Source organism: Chlorocebus sabaeus, chromosome 7 (genome assembly GCF_047675955.1).
Source record: "Chlorocebus sabaeus isolate Y175 chromosome 7, mChlSab1.0.hap1, whole genome shotgun sequence".
Taxonomy (NCBI): domain Eukaryota; kingdom Metazoa; phylum Chordata; class Mammalia; order Primates; family Cercopithecidae; genus Chlorocebus; species Chlorocebus sabaeus.
Window position 1 is genome coordinate 16,656,068 of NC_132910.1, and position 27,737 is coordinate 16,683,804.

General features: G+C 40.5%; 1 protein-coding gene across 3 annotated transcripts in view; it reads left to right on the forward strand.

Annotated features, from left to right (window-relative positions):
* The window catches only part of USP46 (ubiquitin specific peptidase 46), a 72,554-nt gene that overhangs the window by 35,023 nt on the left and 9,794 nt on the right, over positions 1 to 27,737 (forward strand). For all 3 annotated transcript variants that reach the window (XM_007998723.3, XM_037989441.2, XM_007998726.3), the window contains 3 exons: positions 14,392 to 14,468; positions 24,234 to 24,317; positions 26,773 to 26,970. In XM_007998723.3, the coding sequence (XP_007996914.1) occupies positions 14,392 to 14,468; positions 24,234 to 24,317; positions 26,773 to 26,970 (359 nt within the window). The remainder of the gene's footprint in view (positions 1 to 14,391; positions 14,469 to 24,233; positions 24,318 to 26,772; positions 26,971 to 27,737) is intronic.

A 27,737-nucleotide genomic window follows, 5' to 3' on the forward strand; every position in this document is an offset into this window, starting at 1 on the left:
CATGAGGGCTCCACCCTCATGACCTGTTTGCCTCCCAGAGGCCCATCTCCAAATACCATCCCATTAGAGATGAGGGTTTCAATGGACGAATTTTGGGAGGACACAGACATTCAGTCCATTGTGAGCTGTAACCCAGAAATGTTTAAGAAATGTAGATTTACACATCAACATCTATGTTGGGAGAAGCTTTTTGGGTTTTGGCAGTCTTTCTTCCATCCTTTTAAACAATTTTTGAGTCAAGCATTCTGTTTTACCTGTTGTAGAAGCAATTAGAAAACATAGCTAAACAAGAAGAGACTAAAAGTTACCAGTAATCTTCCCACCTAGAGATGATGAATTTGTAACGTTCTAAAAATTGTGATCACATTAGCCCAGAGATAACCACTTGAACATTTAAAAATATATCCTGCCAAAACATTTTCTGCACATAAATATGCCAATAAGTATCCAGAGATCTTCCCTCCCTGCCACCATCTCTGTCTCTCTCTCTTCTTCCCTCCCTCCCATTTTCCCTCTCTTCCTTTCTACTTTATATTCCAGTAAAGTTCAAATGAATACAAAAGTAGAGGCAGTAGTGTGGTGTTTCCCATGTGTGTATCATTCAGGATCAGTGATTGTTAACACTTTGGCCAATCCTGATCCTCACCTCCAACCTCCCCCTGCCCACCCTTTTTTCCTTGCAATTTGTTTTTTGAAGAAATCAGGGTGTTTGTCCTATAGCATTTCCCACATTCTGGAAGCATCCTTGTGGTGTACTTTAACATGTATGGTAAAATGGCAGTCTGTTTCTACCACCCTACTCTTTGTTTTTATTTTTATTTTATTAAAAAAATTTTTTTTGAGACAGTCTCGCTCTGTCGCCCAGGCTGGAGTACAGTGGCTTGATCTCAGCTCACTCTAACCTCTGCCTCCCGGGTTCAAGTGATTCTCCTACCTAAGCCTCCTGAGTAGCTGGGATTACAGGTGCCCGCCACCATGCCCGGCTAACTCTTGTATTTTTAGTAGAGACGGGATTTCACCATGTTGGCCAGGCTGGTTTCGAACTCCTGACCTCAGGTAATCTGCCTGCCTTGGCCTCCCAAAGTGCTGGGATTACAGGCGTGAGCCACCGCACCTGGCCCCTACTCTTTGTTTTTATTTAATTGATCTATTTTATATTCATTTTTCTCTCTTCTTTTGGGTCAATGAAATATTTTTCATTTTTTGGCATTTAATATATTACATTTCCAAATTCATTTAGAGGTTACTCTAGAGATTACAACATGCATCCTTGACCTCTTTCATTTTTTTCCCCACTTATCTCCCTCTCTGTCTTTTGTATTACCATTTTGTGATGAATTCATGAATTTTAATATATTTCGTATGTTTTAATCCATTATAGTTTTTTATTCCTTTTGATATTCAGCTTATTTTCAGAATAATTTTGTATACTTTTAAACATCAAAACTAGGGCTATATTGTAAATATGACAATTGACAGATTTTCAATATTTGTCATTTAATAAGGGTGTACTCCTTCACGCCATCCTTACCTCACCTCTTACATCTATTCTGTTGCCACTCCCTGTCTGCTGTATCTCCCTTAATACACTTTTCTTCCTCCCTGCTACCATCCTGGCTCAGGCACCCGTCAACTCTTGGCTGGCAGTCTCAACTAAACTACTGTAGTAACTCCTACTGGATTCTCTGTTTTTTCCTCTGGCCTTCCTCCATGTTACTCTCCTACCTAAAGTATAGTAGTGGCCTGCAGTCTCACTGAAAATACCACTGCCTACAAATTCTTACATAATCTGGCTCTGTCTGTCTCTACAGGGTCATCTTTGCTATTCTGTTTCTTACTCTAGCTTTAGTGTAGCTTCTCAAGTGTTTTAAACCCCTTCCTGCTTCAGGTCCTTTGCACATGCCACTTTCTGTCTGGAATGCACACCACCTGCCCTTATTGCTTGACTAAAACCTCTTCAGGTTTCAACTTGTGTTAAATACCGAGAGAGGCCTTCTCTGAATTTCCAACTTAATGAAGTCACCTTGTATAATCTTACAATAGTCTACTTTTCTGTGATAGCACTTTGTTGTATTTATGTATTTATCTATATGTATTTTGTATGCAGCATCTATCTTCCTTACTAAACTGTAAGATTGATGAGGACAGGGATAGTGCCAGTTTTGTTTCTCTCTCTGGTGCCCAAGGAGTAGTTGACATATAATAATTACTCAATAAATAGTTGAGTGAATAATAAATGAAAATGTCATGTTTCTTGAAGAAGAAAACTATATGTTATGGGAAAATATTTTGATTTATTTCATGAGCTAGAATTGAGGAATGATTCATAGTAAAGCCTGGTCTAGACTGGTAAGTATTGAAATTATTTTTTAAATTAGGAAACACATCATGTTTATAAAGAAGTGTATGTGTGTATAATGTATGTTTATATATAGGCTACATATACATTTTAAAGAATAGTTAAAAAAATCCATAGGCATATATACCTATAAAAAATGGAACATTAACAATAACTTTGAAACCCTCTGTGTACTTCTTTGCAATTTAATTTTCCTCTCAATCTCATCCTTTGCCCAGGAAATAACCACTGTCTTCCATTTTGTGTGTCAATGCTATCTTTTCTTTGTAGTTTTACATACATATGCATGTGTATTTCTAGACATTTACTTAGTTCTGCATGTTTATGGCTTTTATATAGATGAAATCATATACATGTATTCTTCTAAACTTGCTATTATCATTAAAGATTATATTAATATTTTTGAGAATTGGCCATTTCTTTGTAGCGTGGTTCATTCATTGTTATTTTATAGTATACCATTGTAGGAATATACTGCAGTTTGTTTTTCTATTCTTCTATATGGTGTGTCTAGTTTTGGCTTGTAGACAGTGCTGCTACAAACTATCTGCTGGCCCACACGGGCAAAATTCTTTCTGGGATATCCTTTTGGGAGCAGAATTGCTGGCCATAGGGCATGTGCATCTTCAGATTTCCTAGGTAGTGCCAAATGTTTCTAAAGTGGTGGTAAGTTAGTTACATTAGTAGAGTTTTTGTTTGTTTTGTTTTGTTTTGTATGTGTGTGAGACAGAGTCTTCCTCTGTCACACAGGCTGGAGTGTAGTGGCACAGTCTTGGCTCACTGCAACCTCTGCCTCCCAGGTTCAAGCAATTCTCCTGTCTCAGCCTCTGGAGTAGCCAGGATTACAGGTGCATGTCACCACACCCAGCTAATTTTTGTATTTTTAGTAGAGATGAGGTTTTACCATGTTGGTCAGGCTGGTCTTTTTTTTTTTTTTTTTTTTTTTTTTTTTGAGACGGAGTCTCGCTCTGTCGCCCAGGCTGGAGTGCAGTGGCCGGATCTCTGCTCACTGCAAGCTCCGCCTCCCGGGTTCACGCCATTCTCCTGCCTCAGCCTCCCGAGTAGCTGGGACTACAGGCGCCCGCCACCTCGCCCGGCTAGTTTTTTTTTGTATTTTTTTAGTAGAGACGGGGTTTCACCGTGTTAGCCAGGATGGTCTCGATCTCCTGACCTCGTGATCCGCCCGTCTTGGCCTCCCAAAGTGCTGGGATTACAGGCTTGAGCCACCGCGCCCGGCCTGGTCAGGCTGGTCTTGAACACCTGACCTCAGGTGATCTGCCCACCTCAGCCTCACAAAGTGCTGGGATTACATACATGAGCCACAGCGTGTGGCCACATTAATAGAGTTTCTAATGTTGACCCCACTTTGTATTTTTGTGATAAACTGAATTGGGGCTTTATCTTTTATATACATGGTTGGATTGTGAGATCTAAAATTTTTAGGATTTTTTGCCACTATGTTTATTAGTGAGATTGGCTTGAACTTTTCCTTTCTCCACTGTACTTGTCTGGTTTTGCTATCAACATTCTTGTGAAATTGGTTCTCTCTTTTCTTTGGAAGAGCTTCTATAAGTTTTTATCTCTTTGAATGTTTGACAGAACTGATGACCTATTTTTGCATATCTGAAATATATAGTTCAGTTTGGCTTGTTTTTGACATTTTGATACATACCATAAATATGTATCATTTGTGTTTTGCCTTTTGCTCAGTGTCCCTTGTAAGATTCATTTGTGTTGTTGCATGATGCTTTAGTTTATTCATTTTTATTGCGTATGGTATTCTATTGCATGAATATGCCACAGTTTACTAATTCATTTTACTGTTGATGGGTATTTGGCTGTTGCCAGTTTGGGGCAATATGAACAATGCAGCTATGAACATTTTAATACATATACTGTAGTGCACATGAACCCAGTTTCTTTAGGATATGCACATCAAATAAATGTGTTAGGTCATATTGTATGCTTTTCATTAACATCATTAGAAAGTGTCAAATTCCCAAAATGGTTATACCACTTTACACACTCAGTATATGAGTGAATGCTTTCATTTCTCTACATCATCTATCCCTGCTCTTCTCAGATATTTTCACTTTTGCTAATCTAGTGGCTTTGTACAGTATTCTTTTATTCAGTAAATATGTGGGTTTTTTTTTTTTTTTCTTCCCACATTTGCTATGTAAAAGCCTGAGGCACTTGAGGGTACAGTGAGAGCCCTGCCTTTCTGGAACTTCTAGCATGGACACAGTCTTTAATGACAAAATGAGTAATTAGTTAAGTAATTATAATTGCAAGATGCCGTGAAGAAGAACAGAGTACTGCATGAGTTTATGATATGGGAACCAGAACAAGGGGGCTTCAGTTCCTACATTTGTAGCCAGAGAACCTGTACCAGACTCTACAGTAACACTCTTGCTAAATCCATCTTTACTCAGTGTGGATTTTCAGGAAGACTCAGAAGATGGACTCAGACACGTGTAGTTTTTTGTTTTTGTTTTTGTTTTTGTTTTTTTTTCCCTTATGAAAAGGTCAGCTGACCCCAATAAATGCAAATATTGCGTTGTCAAGTATTTATATTGCAAAAGCTTTTACCTAGCTTGTTATCTCCTGGAGGGTTATCACGAGTGGGAAACCTGTGCCCAAAAATGCCTTCGAAATTTTTGGATGATACTGTAGTATTTGTTATAATGGATTCCAACTGTTTATACTTGTTTTGTAGAAGTAGGTGCGAGTGTGCCGGTATGTCTTTCTGGAAAATGGGGCAATCTGTAAAACCTACTTTTCTTCCTCCTGAAATGATAAGATGATTTCAGGCAAGAGTGTTTTTTCTCTGGAGTTACTTGGATAATCACCTCCATTTTCTTAGCTCCTTCAACTGGATGGGATCCTAGCAGTCATTTAATCTTTTTTTTTCTGCCAGTGCTGAGTCCCTTCTATGATATCCTAGCCAGTTGGTCAACAGCATCTGATGGACCCAGTCCAGAGGCAGGGAATCAATCTCCCGAGGCGTTGCATTCCATTTTTAGAAAGCTCTAATTGTTAGAAAGCCCTGTACTTTCTAAGAAAACACATAGCCTGCAGGCTTTTTCTGTTACTATAAAATGTTGAGTACTTGGTGTGCAAGAAGACCTAATGGGAAAGATCTCCTTTACCTGGATGAGAAACAGGGTGCCTCTTTTGAGTAACATCCTTTGCCTAGAGCAGACAGCCTTTAGATGGTGCTTCAGTCAGAATTGCCAAGAACCATGTTTGTGAAGTCTAACTGTGGGATTAAATGGCACTAGATCCTGAGCAGCAAATTAGCCCCTGGGGGTACCTTGCCATTGTCGCTGCCTCAGCTGCTAGTTCCTTCAATTGTGGAAAACCTTTCTGCCAGCCTTCCTGCTTTCAGAAAACAATGATTTTCTTTTTCTTTTTTTTTCCTGGGTCTCACCCTTTGTAAATGTTGCTTATGCTTGCAGTGCAAATGTCAACTGAGGGATTGTGGAGACAAACAGTTTCATTCTGCAATAGACTTGGAGAGACTATTTTAAGGGGTAATTCATTGCTGACTTTTCTGGATAACCTTGATAAAGGCACTTCAGAATTGGGGCTTGGGGATTTTCCACTGTAGCCTTGCATGTTCCCTTGGTTATTCTTTTGTTTGGTTCATAAGATTTGTTAGCCCAGTTGGAGCTTAATTTTGCCACTGTTTATTTTAATTTTCCCTCTTTCCATTTAAGCTGAGGTTTTGCTCTACAAATCTCTGGTTTTCCCATGCTTCTCAGTGGCTTTAACACATTTGTATCTGCTACTGGAGCCAAAAGGTTGTTTTAAGAACTGCTTTATTAAGTACCAATTTTACAGCTCCTCATTGCTTTGTTTGCAGAGGTTCAAATTGATTAGTAGAGCTTCTGAGGCTTTTGCAGATAGGAGTAGGGCTGGGTAATGGAGGGAGGTGTGATAGTCAGTGGAGATTCTGAGTCCCAGAGATTCATTCAAATTGGCTGTAGTTGCACTTTTCCCAAGCCCACCACTGGGTACCTTTTAAAGCCAGCACAGTTTCGGCTCATGATTGAACAGCGCAGAACTGCCACCTCATCACCTTTTCTACTAAGCCCAAGAAAAGAATATGGGGATTTAGAAGATGACTTTATTTATTTATTTAGAGTTAGGGTCTCCCTCTGTTGCCCAGGCTGGAATACAGTGGTGGTGATCAATAAGATTTTTTTTTGAGATTGAGTCTCACTCTGTCACCCAGGCTGGAGTGTAGTGACGTGATGTTGGCTCACTGCAACCTCCCCTTCCCGTGTTCAAGCACTTCTGCTGCCTCAGCCTCCCGAGTAGCTGGAATTATAGGTGCCTGCCACCATGCCTGGTTAATTTTTGTATTTTTTAGTAGAGACGGGGTTTCACCATGTTGACCAGACTGGTCTTAAACTCCTGACCTCAGGTGGTCTGCCCACCGTGGCCTCCCAAAGTGCTGAGATTACAGGCGTTTTTGTAGTCTGGGCCTCACTATGTTGCCCAGGCTGGTCTTGAACTCCTGGCCTTAAGTGATTCTCCCACCGTAGCCCTCCAAAGCACTGGGATTATAGGCATGAGCTACTTCTGTGCCTGGCCTGAATATGATTTTAATTTCTTAAGAACTTAGCAAAGCTCGTGATTTATATGTATACCCTATATGTAATCAATTTTATTAATTGATTTGCAGTTAATTACTTTAAAAAGAATATTAAGTGAGAGGTCTCTTATATGCTTTTAAACTAAGAGTTTTTGAGAGACTTCCATGCTCAAAATTGAGGGAGAAGAAAGGAAAATAAGATATAGCTTGCACTTGCTAAGAGTATTGGAGTCTCTTAGTGATAGATGTTTCCTTGGAGACAAGCTGTATTTTCAGTTAGACCAGAATGAGATCCTTGTGTGTGGGAAGAAAATGGTTTTCTTTTCTGGCAGCTTTCTTGGAAGAGAGAGAAGCAAAAAAACCCAACAACAACAACAAAAAACCCACAGAACCCCCAAACCAACACCCTTCCTCCGCCCCCCCCGCCCCCCCCAGAAAAAAACCCACATTATTTGATCATTAATTGCTTTTGACTGTGTCAGTGTAGGGCAAGGAGAGAGAAAAATCCAAACGGAAAGGTTTAGCGCCATGTTTTGATGGCCCCGCAGGGGTGATTCCTCTGCGCAGCACTTTCACACACTCTCATTCCAGTAGCAGTTTGCATTTGGAATTGAGAGAAACTTTTTTCAGTTAATGAATTACATTTGTTCCATTTCTCCCTCTCTCCAAAACCATTAAGTTCAGAAAAAGATTTGCATCCAACAGGACAAAATGTTTTTGTTTTTATTCCCTTCTTCATTTAAGAGCTTAAGTATAATGAGATCCTAGCTATCTAATTTATTTATGGTTTCATTTGGCTATAATCTTATTTCAGAGAAGGGCCATTTAGGTTAAGAAAAATGTTCTGCCAATTAAGGAAAATACTGTGGATTATTTTTAAAAATTAGAAACAAATTAATAAAAACTCATAATTCTGCCACTCAGATGGCACTGTTGTCATTTAGATATCTTTCCATTTGTTCAGTCTTCTGTTCAGTTATTATTTATTTAGTAAATATTTATTTCCTGTTAAATGCTGGGAATTATTTTAGGTACTAAGGATATAGCAGTTAAAGTAGAAAAATGGTCCCTTTTCTTTTGTTTACTAACATACAAATATAAAGCTATAAATTTCCCTGTAAGCACTGGTTTAGCTGCATGCTACAAATTTTGATGGTATGTTTTCTTTGGCATTAGTTGAAAATATTTTCTAATTTCTCCTGTGATCTTTTTTATTTGATCCGTACACTAATTAGAAGTATGCTGTTTAATTTCCAAATATTTGGGATTTTCTTATATATCCTGATGGTATTTATTTCTAATTTTGTTGTGGTTAGGGAATGTATTCTGTATGATTTCAGTTTTAAATTTATTGAGATATGTCTTGTGTCCTTCCACATGGTCTGTCCTGGTAAATGTACCTATCTGCCCTTGAAAACAGGATCTCTCAGCCAGGCGTGGTGGCTCACGCCTATAATCCCAGCACTTTGGGAGGCTGAGGTGGGCGGATCACCTGAGGTTGGGAGTTTGAGACCAGCCTAGCCAACATGATGAAACCTGTCTCTACTAAAAATACAAAAATTAGACGGGTGTCATGGCGCACGCCTGTAATTCCAGCTACTTGGGAGGCTGAGGCACAAAAATCACTTGAACTCGGGAGGCGGAGGTTGCAGTGAGCCAAGATTACGCCACTGCACTCCAGCCTGGGTGACAAAGTGAGACTCTGTCTAAAAAAAAAAAAAAAAAAAAGAAAGAAAAAGAAAACAGGATCTCTTAGTGTTAGAACTATTGACATTTTTGGATCAGATAATTCTTTGTTGTTGGGGATAGCCCTGTGCATTATAGGATATTAAGCAGCATCTCTGGCTTCTACCTGCTAAACGTCAGTAGCATCTCCCAAGATACAACATTGAAAAATGTTTCCGGACATTGTCAGATGTCTCCTGGAAGCCAAATTTCCCCTGTTGAGAACTACTGAGTTGAAAAGAATATTTGGCAGTTGTTGGGTGTAGCATTCTATAATCGTTAGATATGTTGGTTGATAAAGTTATTCAGATCCTTTATGTCTTTGTTGACTTTCCTGCTAGCTTTTCTGTCAGTTGCTGAGAAAGGAGCATTAAAATATTTTTGTGGGATTGTCCTATTTCTCCTTTTAATTCTGTCAATTTTTGTTTTATGAATTTTTTGACTTTTTAAAAACAACTTTGGTGAGGTATAATTTACATGCCATAAAACCTATCTAGTTAGTGATTTTTTTTTCTTTAAGTAGTTTGCTGAGTTGTATAACCAGTACTATAACCTAGTTTTAGAAAATTTTCATCACACCAGTAAGATCCCTCATATCTGGCAGTTAATTCCTGTTCTGTTTGAGGTCACTACTAGTCTACTTTTTGTCTTTAGAGTTGTACCTTTTCTGGATATTTCATGTAAATGGAATCATACAATATGTGGTCTTTTATGTAGACTTCCTTCACTTACATAACATTTTTGAGATTCAGTGGTGTTGTGGCATGTATCAGGAGTTTATTCCCTTTTACTGGTGAAATAGTGTTCCAGCTTCACGTGTTTTTGAGACTCTGTGGTGGGGACTCTCCACATTCGATTGTTGTGTTTTTCTGATAAGTTGATATTCTTATCATTAGGAAATGTCCTCTCTTATTTCTCTTAATAACTTTATCTTAAAATCTATTTTATTTGATATTAGCCCTCTACAAACTTATGCTAACTCTTTGCATAGTATGTCATCTTCCAACCATTTACTTTCAATCTGTGTCTTTATTTATAAAGTTTAGCTCTTGTGGATGGCATACAAATTGGTATTGTCTTAAAAAAAAAATCCTTCATTCAATATTTGTCTCTTATTTGTAATTATTAGTCCTTTCATGTTTATGGTAATTACTGGTATAGTTGGATTTTGTTTTCTATTATTTCCTCTATTTTTTGTTCTTCTGTTCCTCTTCTGTATTTTTTTTGAATTATTTGAATAATATATTTTTATAATTCTATTTTAATTTTCCTCTTGATCTTTTCTGAGTATATTTTCGCATGCCTGTGTGTATTTTTAGTGATTTTGCTAGAGATTACAATAGACATTCTTCACTTTTCGCAGTATCCTTACAGATAATGATACTATTTCACCTGAAATCTAGAAAGCATATAAATATATAGGTGTATATTCCCTCTGCTCCCACTCTACCTTGTTCTTTATGCTGTAGTTGTTATATGTATTACATTTATGTAGAATGTAAATCCCACAGGACAGTGTTATGCCTTTTCCTTTAAAGAGGTGTGAATATTACACAAAAATTAAATGAGAAAAAGTCTTTTTTATTTGCACAAATATTTATCATTATTGATGCATTTTATACTCAAGGATCTGGATTTCAAACTGGTGTCATTTCTCTTTGGCTTAAAGAATTTCCCTTCACCTTCCTTGTGATGCAGGTCTGTTGTATCAATGAATTCTCTTCATTTTGCCTTCATTCTTGAATGATCTGTTTATGGCACATAAGAAATCCAGGCTGATCACTTTTTTCTTTTAGCACATGAAAGATGTTTCACTGTCTTCTGGCCTCCATAGTTTCTGATGAGAGGTTAGCTGCCAATTGAACCATCCTCTTATCTTTTTTTTTTTGGTCTAGATGTTTCCAATTTGCTTTTTATTTCTGGTTTTCAACAGTTTCCTGTGAGGCACCTTGGCTGACCTTCTTTGTATTTATCCTGCTTAGTGTTGGTTGAATGTCTTGAGTCTGTTAATGGATGTCTTTCACCAAATTTGGGAAATATTCAGCCTTTATTTTCTCAGTTCTACTGCCCTGTTCTCCCTTTTCTCCCCTTTTAGGACTCTGATTATATGTACAGTATTAGCTAAAAGATTCCTAAGTATCTGTTAATTTTTACTTCAGTCTTTTTTCTTTAGTCCTCGTTGGGTGATTTCCATTGATCTGTCTTCATATTCACTTGTTTTTTCCTCTGTCACCTCCACTTTGCTGTTAAATTCATTCAATGTATTGCGTTTTTCAGTTCCGAAATTTCTATTTGATTCTTTTTTATTGTTTCTATTTCTCTACTGGAGTTTCACGTTTTTTGATCCATTGTGAGTATATTTTATTTTATTGTTGATAGTTATAATGGCCTCTTTAAAATCCTTATCTGCTAATTCCAACATCTGGGTCATCCCAGGATTGGTCTCAGTTTTTTTTCTTTTAAGAATGTCTTAGGTAAGTCATTTGTCACATATTGTAACTTTGGATCTTATTCAGAACATTGAGAATGTTAAATGGCAGAGACACTGGATTCTGTTAGATTTCTTTTTTTTTTTTTTTTTTTTTTTTTTTTTTTTTGAGATGGAGTCTTGCTCTGTCGCCCAGGCTAGAGTGCAGTGGTAAGATCTCAGCTCACTGCAACCTCCACCTCCCAGGTTCAAGCAATTCCCTTGCCTCAGCCTCCCAAGTAGCTAGGATTACAGGTGCCTGTCACCGTGCCCAGCTAATTTTTGTATTTTTAGTAGAGACGGGGTTTCACTGTCTTGGCCAGGCTGGCCTCGAACTCCTGACCTAGTGATCCACCTGCATCCACCTCCCAAAGTGCTGGGATTACAGGTGTGAGTCACTACGCCCAGCCAGATTCTGTTAGTTTTCTTTAATGCATATTGAGTTTCTTTAGTTTTAACAGGCACTTATCTTGGTTGGATCCAAACTATTCACTATGTTTCTTGGGTGACAGCTTGAATTTTGGGTGGCAGCCATTTTGTTAATATCCAAGTTGCTTTGTGTGTATTCCATGCATGGGTGGATCAGGGGCCAGCCACATGTGGGCAGAGTTGGAGATACCCTCTTTCCTTTTTTTCCAGTGGGCATGGTTTCCCAGATTTAGTCTTCCGGCTTGCAGACCGGGAAGACTGCGTTTCCCCCTCAGCACCCCCAGCTAAAGGCCATGAAACCATGAACTCGTTGTGTACGGCTATCCTCCTCCAAGTGTGGACTCCCCATGTGCTTGCTTGTGTTCACTCTCCAGTGCCTTCAGGTAGCTGCTTTTAGTTTTTGGTTATGTGAGTTTATAGTTTCTAGTTTTCTGGAGAGTATTGGTGTGCTAGGATCTTAGTTACTATGGAAGCCAGTCTTTTGAACTTTCATTTTAGTGAGGGGGAGATGGACAGTAAACATATAAAAGTAAAACATATAAAAGGATAAGTAGTTGTATCAGTAATCTATTGCTTTGTCACAAACCACCCCAAAACTCTGAGCCTTAAACTGTCATTTATTATTATAACTCATGCAATAGTGGGTTGGCTTGTGGTCGACTGGTCTAGGCTGGACTCGGCTGAACTTGTGTATTTGTAGTTCAGCTAGCCCACTCACATGTCTGCAAGATCATTAGGGGTTTTACTCTAGATTGGGCTTGGCTGGATTGCCTTAGTTAGGACAGCTTTCCTCCATGGATCTCTTCTCTTTCTGGGAGCAGCAGGCTAGCCTGGGATTATCCTTCTTATGGTGATGCAAGAGAGCAGTTTCACAAATGCTTGTTCTGGCTTCTGCTGGTAACTTGCCTTCTAGCATCCCACTGGCCAAGGCAAGTCACATGGTCGCGCTCAGACTCAAGGGTGGCAAAACATAATCACCTCTTGATGAGAGTATCTGTGAAGCCATATGACAAAGAAGCCAATAGAGGCAATGGTGAGGATTTGGGGCTACTAATGCATTCTACCATGGCAGAAATAAATGGCATTTAAAAATTAAAACAAGATGGTAGAGAATGCCAAGGGAGGGGATGCATGTGTGTAAGTATAAAGATGCCTTTTTTTTAAATACAAAATTGAGATTAAATTATATATAGTTGTATAACCTACTTTTTCATTTCGTATGATAACCACAATGTAGAAAGCCATTCCCAACTTTTTGACCATTTTAGGCCACTTAAAATTTTTTACCGCTTCCTAATTTATTGAGTCCTTACTTTTTAAAGCACTTCACATGTACTATCTTATTTCCTCCTTACAACAGTTTTATGAGATAGACACTGTTGCTGTCCCCACTTTACAGATGAGGAAACAGAGGCTGAGTAACTAGCCTGAAGCTATCGACTTTATAAGTGGCAGAGACAGGATACAGATCTAGGCAATACCCATTCTTGTGTCTCAGTATCTATTCCCGTGTGTACTTTTTTTTTTTTTTTTTTTTTTTTTGAGACAGGGTCTCACTCTGTCACCCAAGCTGGAGTCAGTGGCGCAATCTCAGCTCACTGCAACCTCTGCCTCACAGGTTCAAGCAATTCTCCTGCCTCATCCTCCCAAATAGCTAGGATTACAGGCACGTGCTACCATGCCTGGCTAATTTTTTGTATTTTTAGTAGAGACGGGGTTTCACCATGTTGGCCAGGATGGTCTTGAACTCCTGACCTCAAGTGATCCACCTGCCTCAGCCTCCCAAAGTGCCGTGATTGCAGGCGTGAGCCACGACGCCTGGCTCCCGTGTGTACCTCTGAAAGTATAAAAGAGAGCATCCACATCTCTGAATGTTTCTTCAGATAACTTCTGGAATTTTGGGTCATAGGGTAGTTGTCACACTTTAAAAGGAATGTTGTTTTCATTTTGCTGCTAATTGACTGAGCACCTGAAGGTTGTTGCCAACTGTTCTGCTACTCCGGGAACAAGGCAGTAAAACTCCAGGGTTGTCAGTGAATTAGTGGAAAGTAAGCACTTACTCAGTGAGCTTTGAGATATATGAGATCCAGAATTAGTGTGGGGTGAGCTGTTGAAGGCTGAGAGACAGCTGGGGCCACTGAACCAGCACCACTGAGAACTGCCCACAGTATGGCGGGCCTGTGTGAGCCCAGGCTCCAGGCCAGCCCCAGGTCTGGTCATTGTCATGGACAGCACAGGGCTCTGCATGTGATGACCACTTCCTGGCCAAAGAACAGCTTCATGTGTGGTCAGTGCGATTCTGCAGCCCATTGCCTGTCAGGCTCCCTGGCCTGCCACATGGTTTGAATGATGGGGCAAGGGAGAAAGGGAGTGATTTCAAGGGACTGGCAAAAAGTGGAAACAGCTCAACAAGGGATGATCATCAGGGTGATAGATTTTGTAAGTCTCTTGTCCTTTTTCCATTTCCATTTTTTATCACTCTGCAATCTGGGCTATATGGATATTTAATACTCCCTACTTTGAAACAATGGGAGAAATGAATGGAGAGGAAGAGAAATCTGGTTGAGTTTTAACTATTAAAAGCTGTGAGTCAAAACTGGGATAGGGATGAGGTTAAATTGAGAATTTGGGATTTTCTCTAGATTGAGTTGCTTTTGTGGTAATTGGGTGCCAATGAGTATACATGTCCATGCAGGACTTTAACTGCAGTTATGGTTTTTATTGCAGTCAATGATTACCTATACATATTCAAAGTGTTATCTACTACATATTTCATGCCTAATGTATTTTTTCCTGTTTTTGTTTCAGGTTAGTAGCAAAGATGAAGATTTTCTTGACCTTTCTGTTGATGTGGAGCAGAATACATCCATTACCCACTGTCTAAGGTAACCTTATGAACTCTGAGGCAGTGTGAGCTTTTGATCAGGCTTGTAACTAAGTGGGAGAGAAAATCCTGTATTTCTTCAGGACATAATCTTCCCTCCTCTTAAACCAATATGATCGTATTATTTTCTATCTCTCCTTTCCCAAGAGAGATTATGTGGTCTGGAGAAGAGTCCCACTGAGAAAAAAGAGCATAAAATAGAAGTAATTGGTTGTTAAATTTAAAAATAAAATGTTACTCTTTAATGCAGATGTAGGCTTTGGCCTTCATCAATCAGTGTTGCTCTTTCTTACACACACACACACATAAACACACACACACATACACAGTCTCTCTCTCTCATACAATTAAGTTAGTAAAGGCTATAGATGCCTACGATTACTCTTTTTGTAAGATAATCTATTTTATTATTTTAAATATTATGCACTTTGGGCTGAGAACTAATGAGGAAGTTGCCTGTTCCTCCATCTTTTAAGCATTCTAGGAGATCATCCATGGAAAGAAATTCTTTCTCATGAGGGTGAAGAGAAGATAAGGAGCCCTGAGTGTAACAGTAATGTTTGCCCAGGTTTACTGTAGACATTTTTATTGACTTGTGCATTGAAAATGTGCTCAGAGTTGTTGTAAAGATGTAATTCCCTTTGAGCCCCTCACTCCCTTCTGCCTTTCTTCCTTTCAACAGGAGGCCATGAGTGCTTATAATTTGCCTGGTTGTGTTGTAGACACTGGGGATAGAGGAGTGAACCTGACAAGGCCTGTGCTTTCACAGCACTTACATTCTAGTGGGAATGCACAGACAGTGATCATTGCTTTGAAGGAAATAAAACAAGTCTGAAGAGTGGCTGGTAGTGGAGGTGCCTGTGTAGACCAGGTGGTCAGCATGGGCCTCCTCAAGGCTTGGGGTGTTCCAGCAGGGTGTCAGAGACATTGTTATAGTATCATAATTTTTATGAGTAAGAGCCAGATGACAGAACCTTTATTTCAGGAGCTCAGGTTATTTGGAACCTTTTAGAAGAATAGATTAAAGGGATTTGGCTGTGGTGATTGCAGTTAGAAAGCCATCTTTCAGGGAAAAGGCACCAACAACAGCTTGGAAGAGCTTCTTGGTTCATCTGGGTGTAATGTATTGTGTGAGCTGGGGGCTGATTGCGTTCCCATTTCCCAGGGCTCTGAGTGTTCCCCACCCTGGCACTGATGGTTACCTGAGTGCTTCTTATCGGTTTGGCTTTTCTGCTTGTGTCCAGGTGTCTAGGACAAGTTTGTAATTTCTTTGTTTGCAAAGAGTTTTACAGGCCATGATGGCCTCTTTTTTCTTCTGAATGTTTCTGTTTACAGCATGAGTTTCTGTATTAGTCCATTCTCAGACTGCTATAAAGACATACCTGAGACTGGGTAATTTATGGAGAAAAGAGGTTTGATTGACTCACAGTTCTGCAGGCTGTATAGGAGGCATGGCTAGGGAGGTCTCAGGAAACTTACAATCATGGTAGAAGTGAAGGGGAAGCAGCCACAGGACAGAGAGAGAGCAAAGGGGGAAGTGCTACACACTTTTAAACCCCCAGATCTCATGAGAACTCACTGACTATCTTGAGAACAGCAAGGGGGAAATCTGCCCTCATGATCCAGTCACTTCCTACCAGATACCTCCCCCAACATTGGAGATTACAATTCAATATGAGATTTGGGTGGGGACACAGAGCCAAACCATATTATTCCGCCCCTGTTCCGTCCCAAATCTCATGTCCTTCTCACATTTCAAAACCAATCATGTCTTCCCAGCAGTCCCCCAAAGTCTTAACTCATTCCAGCATTAACTCAAAAGTCCAAGGCCAAAGTCTCATCAGAGACAAAGCAAGTTCCTTCTACCTATGAGCCTGTAAAATAAAAAACAAGCTAGCTACTTCCAAGATACAATGGGAGGTACAGGCATCGAGTAAGTGCTCCCATTCCAAAAGGGAGAAATTGACCTAAACAAAGGGGCTACAGGCCCCATGCAGGTCTGAGACCCAGCAGGGCGTCATTAAATCTTAAAGTGCCAAAATAATCTCCATGTCTTTGACTCCATGTCTCACACCGGGGCACACTGACACAAGGGGTGGGCTCCCAAGGCCTCAAGCAACTTCACCCCTGTGGCTTTGGAGGAGCCCTTGCAGGTGCTTTCACAGGCGGGAATTGAGTGCCTGTAGCTTTTCCAGGTGCACAGGGTGGGCTGTTGGTGGATCTACCATTCTGAGGTCTGAAGGTCAGTGGCCCTTTTCTCACAGCTCCACTAGGCAGTGCCCCAGTGGGGACTCTGTGTGGGGGCTTCAACCCCATATTTCCCCTCTGCACTGCCCTAGTAGAGGTTCTCCATGAGGGCTCCGCCCCTGCAGCAGACTTCTGTCTAGACAGCCAGACATTTCCATACATTCTCTGAAATCTAGGTGGAGGCTTCCAAACTTTAGCTTTTGCTTTCTGCACACCCACAGGCCCAACACCGCATGGAAGCTGCCAAGACTTAGGGCTTGCATGCTCTGAAGCAACAACCCAAACTCTACCTTGGTGCCTTTTAGCCATAGCTGGAGCTGGAGTGGCTGGGGTATAGGCTGCCATGTCCTAAGGCTGCATGGTGCAGTGGAGGCCCTAGGCCTGACCCGTGAAACCATTTTTCCCTCTGTGAGAAAACATTTTAAATGTTTTGTTTTTAAGGCATAATAAATCTAAGTACTGTCAGCCAGCCTGCGGTTGTGACAAACTGCACAGCTCATGGCACCTAGAAAGTCACTATAAGTGAACAGGATATAGAGGAGGGGTCAGCACATAAAAGGGAAGAAAGTTTTGTTATTGGGAAATTGAAACTTAAGCAGGGAAGGGGACTGGGATATGACCTTATGAGGGAATAATGAAACTTAGGCAATGTCTGGGAAGATTGTAACCCTATAGTACTCAACCATTGAGGAACTGGGGGAGGGACTTGTGTGCTAGGAGATAAATTAGCTACTGAAATTAGCTGCTGTACTTGCCCCTGGTGTGCCTGCCTACCAGACATCCGATCTTGCAAGACCACCGTTAAAAGTCTTGTTTCCACTGTTCTTTGTGACTCTAAGTCCATTCTTTGGGTTTGGATGGGTGAGTGTGTTTCTCACACCTCTTAGGCCTCCAAGCCTGTGATGAGAGGGGCTGCTGTAAAGGTCTCTGAAATTTCCTGGAGGCATTTTCCCATTGTCTTGGCTATTAACATTTGGCTCTTCTTTACTTATGCAAATTTCTGCAGCCTTGAATTCCTCCCTAAAAATGGATTGTTCTTTTCTACCACATGGTTGGGCTACAAATTTTCCAAACTTTTATACTCTGCTTCCCTTTTAAATATAAGTTCTAGTTTCAGGTCATATCTTTGTTTATGCAAACGAGCATAGACTTAGAAGCAGCCAGAACACATCTTGAACACTCTGCTACTTAGAAATTTCTTCCACCAGATACCCTAAATCATGTCTTTCAAATTCAAAGTCCCAGAGATCTCTCGAGCAGGGGCACAATGCTACAAATCTCTTTGCTAAATCATAGCAAGAGTGAACTTTACTTCAATTCCCAATAACTTCCTTATTTCCATCTGTGACTTCCTCAGCCTGGAATTCACTGTCCGTGTCACTATCAGCATTTTGGTCACAACTATTCAAGTCTCTAGGAAGTTCCAGACTTTCCCACATCTTCCTGTCTTCTTCTGAGCCCTCCAAACTGTTCCAACCTCTGCCCGTTACCCAGTACCAAAGTTGCTTCTACATTTTCAGGTATCTTTATTAGCAATGTTCCACTCTTGGTACCAATTTTCTATATTAGTCTGTTCTCACACTGCAGTAAAGACATACTGGAGACTGGGAAATTTATGCAGAATAAAGGTTTAATTGGCTCACAATTACACAGGCTATACAGGAGGAAACTTATAATTGTGGCAGAAGGTGAAGAGGAAATGCATAATCTTCATATGGTGGCAGGAGAGAGAGAGTGAAGGGAGAAGTGCTACATACTTTTAAACAGCCAGATTTTATGAGAACTTACTATCACAAGAACAGTAAGGGGAAATCCACCCCCGTGATCAAATCACCTCCCACCAAGTCCCTCCCCCAACATTGGGAATTATAATTCAACATAGGATTTGGGTGGGGACACAGAGCCAAACAATTATCAGTTCCTAACGTTCCGGTGAAAATAAGCCATTTTTTATTTCCTAAGGTTTTATGATCACAGGCCGTGGAAAACGTTAAGGGTGTACCACCGTTAGTTTTTGATGAGGGAATGGGAGAAGGCCATTATATGCCCATTCTCCTCCTTGGTGAGAATTTGGAGTTAGGGAGGTTGGCTACATTCCGTCTTTTCCAGGAATTACTTGAACTGTTCAAAAGAGTAGGTGGCAGTGGCTGTAGATTTGAGATCAGCCAGGTGAAGTGTTAAGTGACTGGTGATAATTTCAACCTTTGGGAAACCTTGTTATAAGAAATAGAACTGAAGTTTAGGTTTCCATAATTTTTTTTCCTGGAGAAATGTGTATATTGGTTATCCATACCTGGTGAAGTCAGGCTAGAGGCACTTGGAAATGTTCAGGCTAGGGTGGGTGAGTATAAAGTAGCCTCTGAATGCCTTTTAAACATTCGACTCTGTCTTATTGCACTGTGCAGGCTGATATCTCTGAAGTGCCTCCCACTCCCTTGTTTTACATCACACCTAAACTAGACCTTGACCAACTCGGCTATACCTGCCCTAACATGCGTGTGAGATGTCACCTCTACAGCAGAAAGAGAAGCCTGCCAGGTGTTGCCACTCACCACTCAGAGTTCCGTGATGGGAGAAGGACCTGCGGGAGAAAGATGCAGGGAGCAAATGATGCCAGTGGAGTCATTAGCTTTCTCTGTCTCTGAGACAAAAGAGAAGGAAGGGTGGGCTCTTGCTTGGCCCCTTTCATGGTTTAATGTGGATTGCATTTTTGAGGATTTGTTTTTTAAACTAGAATTATGAATTTTCTTCTCTAATGTTATGTCTGCATTTCTCTTCTGATATGTTTCTTTCATTTCGATAACTTTAAAAAATTAAGCTAAAATAGTGGGGTTTGAATGTAAGATCTCTGGCACCTTCTTCCAAAAAGTTTTTAGGTGGTGAATTATAATGTATTTTCACTGAACTTTTGTTCCAGAGAAATGATATAAATCGTGTTTAAATTCAGGATATAGATCTGGAGAAACCATTAAGTTTGTGTGGTAGCTGAGCTATAATTCTAATATTTCAAACCTCAGTACTGTGTCTTAGGCAGAGTAAGCCATTTGTGTCATAGGAGAATACTGAGAAAGAAAGATGTTTTTTCCTTGTGAAAAGTTCAGGGCTGGCCTCAGGCAAAAACTTAAACTATGTGAAGTTTATCTTAATTATCCTTGCATGGCCTTTTTGGTTATTTTTGTCTTCCACTTGAGTGCCTTAGACCCTCCCCATGACTCCTTCCCAGAATCTCCCCTTTCTCCTCCAAATGCTCAGTGCTCTAAAACCGCCTTCCCTTTCCTCTATCTTCCTCTCATTTTAAATTCCCATTCTCCCAGTGCCGACAATATCCCCAGGTTATTGGGAAGCATTGCAGTAATGACTCTCTGCCTTTACATTGGCATTTTGGCAGCACATTGGAAGATTTAAGAACAATAATGCCTGGGTTCCACCTGGAGAGATTCTGATGTAATTGAATAGAGGGAGAGTCGGGGGTTGAGGGCTGTGGGATTGGGCATTGGGATTGTGTTTAAAGCTCCCCAGATGATTCTAATGAGCAGCCAGGCGAGCAGGAGGAGAACCACTGCACTAGATTCTAGAATAAAACTTCCTAACTGGTGAGCCAGGGAAAATGGGTTAGATGTATTCATCTCCTCGGTTCCTGGGAAGCTAGGAGGGCCTGGCAGTGCCAGAGCCCCATGGCCAGCCATAGGAGCAGCCTCGTCAGTATATCCTACTGTGTTTCTCATGGTAGTATTTCTGTGTGGATCATGACATGGAAATTATCGGGAAGTGTTACTTGAGGGTTTTTAATATCGATTTTAAATTATTGTGATGAGTGAAAAAGAAGATTTTAATTGAAAATGTATCAAAGATAGACATTAACTTGGACACGATAGCTGTATTTACAATAAATGATAGCCTTCCCCAAAAAGAGTCTTTCTCCATTTTTTAAGTTTTAAAATATTTGCATAAGGCTTTAGTGCCTTTTTTGTAAAAGCATGCATTTCTTATTAGATTTGTTCCCAAAGTGTATTTTCTTTCTTCTCTTTCTCTCCTTCCCTCCTTCCTTCCTTCCTGAGAATGGAGAAAAAAGTAGAACAAGGAGTTTGATCTATAACTGACTGTGAACCATCAATTGAGATAACTCACTACTTTTGGAGCAGCCCTATATTAGTCCATTCCCACGTTGCTATAAATAAATACCTGAGACTGGGTAATTTATAAAGAAAAGAGGTTTAATTGGCTCATCGTTCTGCATGGTGTTGGCATCTGCTTGGCTTCTGGGTAAGCCTCAGGAAATTTACAATTATGGCAGAAGGTGAAGGGGGAACAGACACATCACATAACTGGAACAGAAGCCAGGGGTTGGAGGAGGGGCTAAACACTTTTAAATGGCCAGATCTCGCAAGAACTCAACCACGATGTATGGCGAGGACATCACTGGGAGGATGGTGCTAAACCGTTCATGAGAATTCTGCCCCCATGATCCAGTTACCTTCTACCAGGTCCTACCTCCAACATCGGGGACTACAGTTGAATATGAGATTTGGGTGGGGACATAGATCTAAACTATATCAAGCCCCAAAGTGTATTTTTAAGTAATATTTTATTGCTGCTCTGCCTCTTTTTAAAGCAACACAAAGAATTTTGTGTTTTTCTCCCAACCTCTGCTCTATGCTTTGATAATTTATCCCAAGTGTTGGAGAGAGCAAGTGCCCCTCTGTCTTTCTCATTGAAGAGTTTCCTACACCATTGTTGCCCATTTTTGTTCTAACAGGTATAGACCATTAACTGACAGCTGCTCTGCCTCAGCATTTACTGCTGGGGTCCTTCCCTTCTTCTAACTTACCTTCATTTTCTAATTCTCAACTCATGGATGCCCTAAGAGCATTACTCTGTCAGCGACCTTCTTTGTAAAATGGGTCTTTACATTAGGTATTAACTTCTGCTATATTTCCATCTGTCTGGGTGTACAAATCAAATAACTTTTTGGAAAAAATAAGAATGAGTAGGAATGAATGATTCCCTGTTTGTTGCTGGCCTTTCTTTGGCTATTGTGACCCTTTAGCTTGGTAGTACGGCTTGTCTACAGTAGACATTGGGAGGATATGAAGCTCCATAACGCCCATACTCACCTCCCTGCCTCTGGCTCCCTGGTTCCACTCCAGTCAATCCCATGCAGCCAAAACAAGATTCCACAGCAGTTACTCAATTGAAATATTCAATCAGCTAAGTATGAGTTTGTTTTATATACCACGTACTTGAAATCTGAAAGTTTAGTACATTTGCACTCTAATGGCTTTCTTGCCTTTTAGCCCTCTCCAATCCCCCCTCTACCATGCTGTCAAAAGTGGAATTTCCAAAAAGCACTACCTGATTATGTCTTTTCTTTGTTGAGACTGTTGGTTAGGGTTCATGCTGGTGTCTTGGTAGCGTATTCCAGGCTGTGTGACTTGCTGCCTGATATGATTTGGCTGTGTCTGCACCCAAATCTCATTGAATTGTAATAATTCCCACGTGTTAAAGGAGGGTCCAGGCAGAGATAATTGAATCATGGGAGCAGTTTTTCCCATACTGTTCTCGTGGTAGTGAATGAGTCTCACAAGATCTGATGGTTTTATAAATGGGAGTTCCCCTGCACATGCTCTCTCTTGCCTGCTGCCAGGTAAGACATGACTCTGCTCCTCCTTTGCCTTCTGCCGTGATTGTGAAGCCTCCCCAGCTATGTGAAACTGTGAGTTCGTTAAACCTCTTTTTCTTTATAAATTACCCAGTCTCAGATGTGTCTTTATTAGCAGCATGAGAACAGACTAATATACCGCTGCTGCTATTCCCTACCTCCAGGACTCTGCACTGCGGTGTTCTCTCTCTGGAGTCATTGATTCTTATTTGCTTGTTCACCTGGCACACTTTCCCTCTTTCTCTGTGCTTTCTCCTGGACTTTACACCTGCTTCTGTCTTTGTTGGTTCATTCATTCAACCAACAAATATTAATGCGTTCCATTGTGTGTCGTGCTGGGGATATAGGAATGACAAGCGCACTGCCCACATAGAGGGGAAGCAAGTAATCAAATGAACAGAAGATTGGTTTCAGATGCTGGGAAGAAATAAGACGGCAATGTGATAGGGGCTGGATAGGCTTGGACAAAGTGGCCAGAGAAGTTTTCTCCAAAGAGGGGATGTTTAGGCTGAGTGCTGAACAACCATGTTAGCCAGCCATGGAAGCTTCTGGGAGGAAGCTCTCAGTGCTGAGAAAATAGCACCTGCAAACACCCTAAGGTAAGAAGAGGATATCCCAGGGCCAGTGTGACTGAAGCAGAGAGAAGGAGGCAGGGTGGATAAGTGCAGTGGAAACTGCTGGAGGGTTTCAGCAGGGGAATCATGTAATACTTTTTATTGAAGCTGCACTGATGGTTTCATGTTGTCAGTGGTTCATTTGCACGCATCTCTGTTGAAGTGTGAACCGTATGAGGGCAGTTATTCTCTGTGGATCCCCAGAATCTATCCCAGAGGACTGGCAGGAAACATTTGGGGACTTAATGAATGAAAGAATCCGTGTTTTCTTTTGATGTGTTCTGTGTAAGTGGTAGAATCACCTAACACATTTTAAATAACATTTTATGTTTAATAAAATCTGGTCATTGTGGTGCTAGGACACTCTGTGAACAAGGAAATGTCCCAGAATTTTTCAAAACTGTAGGGTGTTAGTCCAGATGTTCTTTTCAGCCCTTGAAGCAGTACCACAGAAATGTTAAGTAGAATCTCGATGGCTGGAAAAGAATGAAAAACCATGACATTTAAAAAATAAAAACATAAGTAGCAGAGTAGAACCTCAAGATAAGGCAGATACACATATGACAAACACAGTGGCTTTTGTTCTCCAAAGGGGGCAGGCAAAAGTTCATATCCTCTGGTGGGGGAGCAGTGGGGAGCAATGGTTGGTAGGAGGTGGTCATCTGATTAATTCAGGATTTCTTTAGTTTAGTAAGAGGGCAGTTTTGTATATGGTTTAAATTTCATTATCTTTACTTTCGTGCTCTTTGAAAATACGGACTACCAGAGAAATACTGTTTTTCATTAACTACACAATAATGTCACCTTGCATATTATCTGATTTACTTTTTTGGACCTAAGTTTTAGTGTTTATGGTGAGCTTTTACTCAACAGCATTTTTCTATTATGATTTTAGTTTCTAGCTTATAGGTATTCACCATTAAATCATGAGGTTTTTTTCTGAATCCAGTTGGAAACCCTAATTTGTATCTGCCTTTATATATCCCATAAATAAAACTATATTTGAATCTCTCATGGTAAATTGTTGATTTGATGAAAAGAACATGTCTACCATCATAATGGCACCCACTCTTCTTTTTATTTATCCTGTAGTTTCTCTTCCATCCTAGTTTTAAGTAGGGTTTTTTTTAATTACTTCTCCCATTTTTATTTAAAAATTACCCTACAGGTTAATTGAGGGATTTAAAACATGGTATACCAAGTAGATTTGGACATTTTTTAAAGAAGAAAATATTTTTCTCTACAGAGACTTCAGCAACACAGAAACACTGTGTAGTGAACAAAAATATTATTGTGAAACATGCTGCAGCAAACAAGAAGCCCAGAAAAGGTAGGTAAAGATTTAGCTCAGGGTTATCTTTGTGTGGTGAGAAGGATCTAGACTGTGGGGCCCAGCAGGGTTGGCTTTGAATCAATCTCAACTTCCTGGGCTTGTAGCCATGGAACCTTGGGGAAGTCAGTTACCCTCCTCACCAATGAAACTGGGATAAGAATGCTGACCTTGGAGAGGACAACTTGGAGAGTTGTCTGTCTGATTGTTTACTTATTTGTTTATTCATTCAGTCATTCAGCAAATATTTGTTGAGCCCTGCCGTGTGCCAGATACTATGCTAGATAAACAAGTAATGATTAAATGTAATCACTATTCTCTTGACATTAAAGGTAAATTATATAAATACTTAGCAGAATATATAACACATAGTAGACACCCAATATTATTTTTGTTTGTATTGCTTAAACATTGGGACCTCTTATTTAGAGACAGAAGTTTAAAAAATATATATCATTTCATAAGGACTCATGAGGAAATTATTAACACATCAGTTATAAGCATAGGTGATTAGAGGCTGGGCGCAGTGGCTCACACCTATAATCCCAGCATTTTGGGAGGCCGAGGAAGGCCAATCATTTGAGGTCAGGAGTTTGAGACCAGCCTGGTCAACATGGTGAAACCCCGTCTCTACTAAAAATACAAAAATTAGGTGGGTGTGGTGGTGGGCGCCTATCGTCCTAGCTACTCGGGAGGCTGAGGCAGGAGAATCACTTGAACCCAGGAGGCAGAGGTTGCAGTGAGCTGAGATCGCACCACTGCACTGCAGCCTGAGTGACAGAGTGAGACTCCGTATCAAAAAAAGAAAAAGAAAAAGAACCGGTGATAAGAAAGTAAGTTATTGCACCATCTTTTCTGCACACCAGACAGTTACAGCTCTTGGAAAATCTGGAATAACCAGTTGTTCCCCATTAATCTGCTCCTACAAGCCAGGAAAGTTGCCATTTCAGTCATCCTGCAAATGCTTCCGTGAGTTAAATCTATCTTGTCAGTGGTCTGGAGTATTCAAGGCAGCTGGCAGATGCTCAGTACTGCTGTCTAAAACCCTCAGGGGTTTAGACCTGAGGTTGAGATCATTTCTCTGCCCAGCCTTCCCAGGCGTTTACTCCAAACATGTACACTTTTCTTTGCTGCAAAACTTGCAGATGGTTAGTCACTGTAGCAGGCAGGCCTCAAGGAGGCAGGTAGATATCTTTTGTTAGTAAAGAAGGTCACTCACGTCTGCCCCCCATCCTTATAACCTCAGTCTGCCTAAGACTGGCCTTGGGTCTTCCTTTGTGGCATTAAGATGTTTTTCGTTCAGCCCTGGGGAGTTTATACATTACAATGTCATGTGTTCCTGTAAAATATGGGGTTCCCCATAATTCTTATTTCTCTAGTGTTGTCTTACTTGCTTATTTGTATGAACAGGGCTTTTCCTTAATAGATTCCTTAAAACTATTCTTTTAAAATTTGTCCTTTTCACATACTATGCATTAAAAATGTATGCAAACTACACGGCATTTACACTTAATTCAGGACATTCATGGAATGGGGGCCTGGAAGATAACTGGAAGACCCATTATTCTAGCAGTATACTCTGCATAAACTGTTATCTTTGTGACTTTTTACTGAGGAATGTTAACGATCACCTAGTAAAAAACCTTTCTATGTTTATATAAGTTTAGGAAGTCCAACATCAAACAACAGAACAATTCCTTTACTGCAGGATTTCTCAAAATCTTCAATGTGGTAATGTACACTTAGGATCTTCAAAGCAGAAAGTAGCATCATCCAAACTTACTTAGCCACAGAAACATCACATCTGTTAACATCTCCAGTGCTCTCATGCACCCAGTTTGCGAAATGTAGCCCTAAACCAACCCCTGCATTTTATAAATGAGGAAACTGAGAGCTAGAGAAGGGAAGTGACTTGCCCAAGATCACAAGGGTCGGAATGAGAGTGAGCCTGGCACGCTTGGTGTCCCAGTGCCCAAGAGTGTGTGTCAGAAGCATACATCTCCTGCCAGTCCTCGGAACCTTAAGTCCAGCAGTCGGCACCGTCTACCTTGTCCTCCTCCCATCTTCCTGTTCTCAAAAGCTCTCAACCCTCCTCTCCATCATCTGAGGGGGTAGACTGTCCAAGTATCATTTCTCTCTGGAAGGCACAGGGCAGTGGTGGAGAACAATTGCACAACCTATTTTTATTTGTACAAAAATTCTGAAACATCTCCTTTCAACAAATAGACACACACCGTTGTAGATTTCTCCTGCTGGGATGCTCCTGGGAGCCAGGGATGTAGGTTAAGTCAGCTCTATATAAGCCAACATACTTTTATCCTTGCAAACTGTTTGGTTGTTTGCTGGTTTGGAGTTGGATAGAACTTCCTCTTATTCTGTTTGTGCAGATGACAGTGTATTCTCTTACCCTAATAGGTGTTGGGTACAACTGATTTTCTATTTCATGGTTTTTTAGGATGAGGGTAAAAAAGCTGCCCATGATCTTGGCCCTGCACCTAAAGCGGTTCAAGTACATGGAGCAGCTGCACAGATACACCAAGCTGTCTTACCGTGTGGTCTTCCCTCTGGAACTCCGGCTCTTCAACACCTCTAGTGATGCGGTGAACTTGGACCGCATGTATGACCTGGTTGCTGTGGTCGTTCACTGTGGCAGGTAAGGGCAAGACTGGAAGCAGACATACAGGGTAAGTGTAAGGGTTGCCCCTTCGCTGAAGTATACCCAGCTGCACCTTTCCTGGGCCGTGGCACTCAGTACTTTTGGGATATCTTCCAAACTCTTACTGATCATCACAAAAAATATGTAAACATGCCTGCAGACACATAAAATAAAGAGCATTCCAATAATGAAAATCTAAGTGTTCTATCATGAGAGAAATCACTTAATAAATCTCCTTTGCATGGAAATGATGGTTATGAGGAATTTGAAATAACATGGAGAAATGTCTATGCTATGATTATAATTTTTAAAAAGCCAAGTTGCATTTATAGTATGATCTCAAAAGTATTTTAAGATGTGTAAATAAAGACTGGAAGCAGTGGATCAAATTTAATATTTTTTTGGCACTTTGAGTGACTAAAAATATATTCTCAAAAAATATTCTTTGTTATTTTTGTTCTTTCCCCAACATTCTGTAATAAGTATATAATCAGAAAAAAGATAAGAGAGAGAAGGCCTCTAGATATGGAAAGGCAAAGCATTTTGTCGAAATTCCTTTGAGCAGAATTTTTTTTTTTTTTGAGACAGAGTCTCCTCGCTCTGTCCCCCAGGCTGGAGTGCAGTGGCACGATCTCGGCTCACTGCAAGCTCCGTCTCCTGGGTTCAGGCCTTTCTCCTGCCTCAGCCTCCCGAGTAGCTGGGACTACAGGTGCCTGCCACCGCGCCGGCTAATCTTTTGTATTTTTAGTAGAGACGGGGTTTCA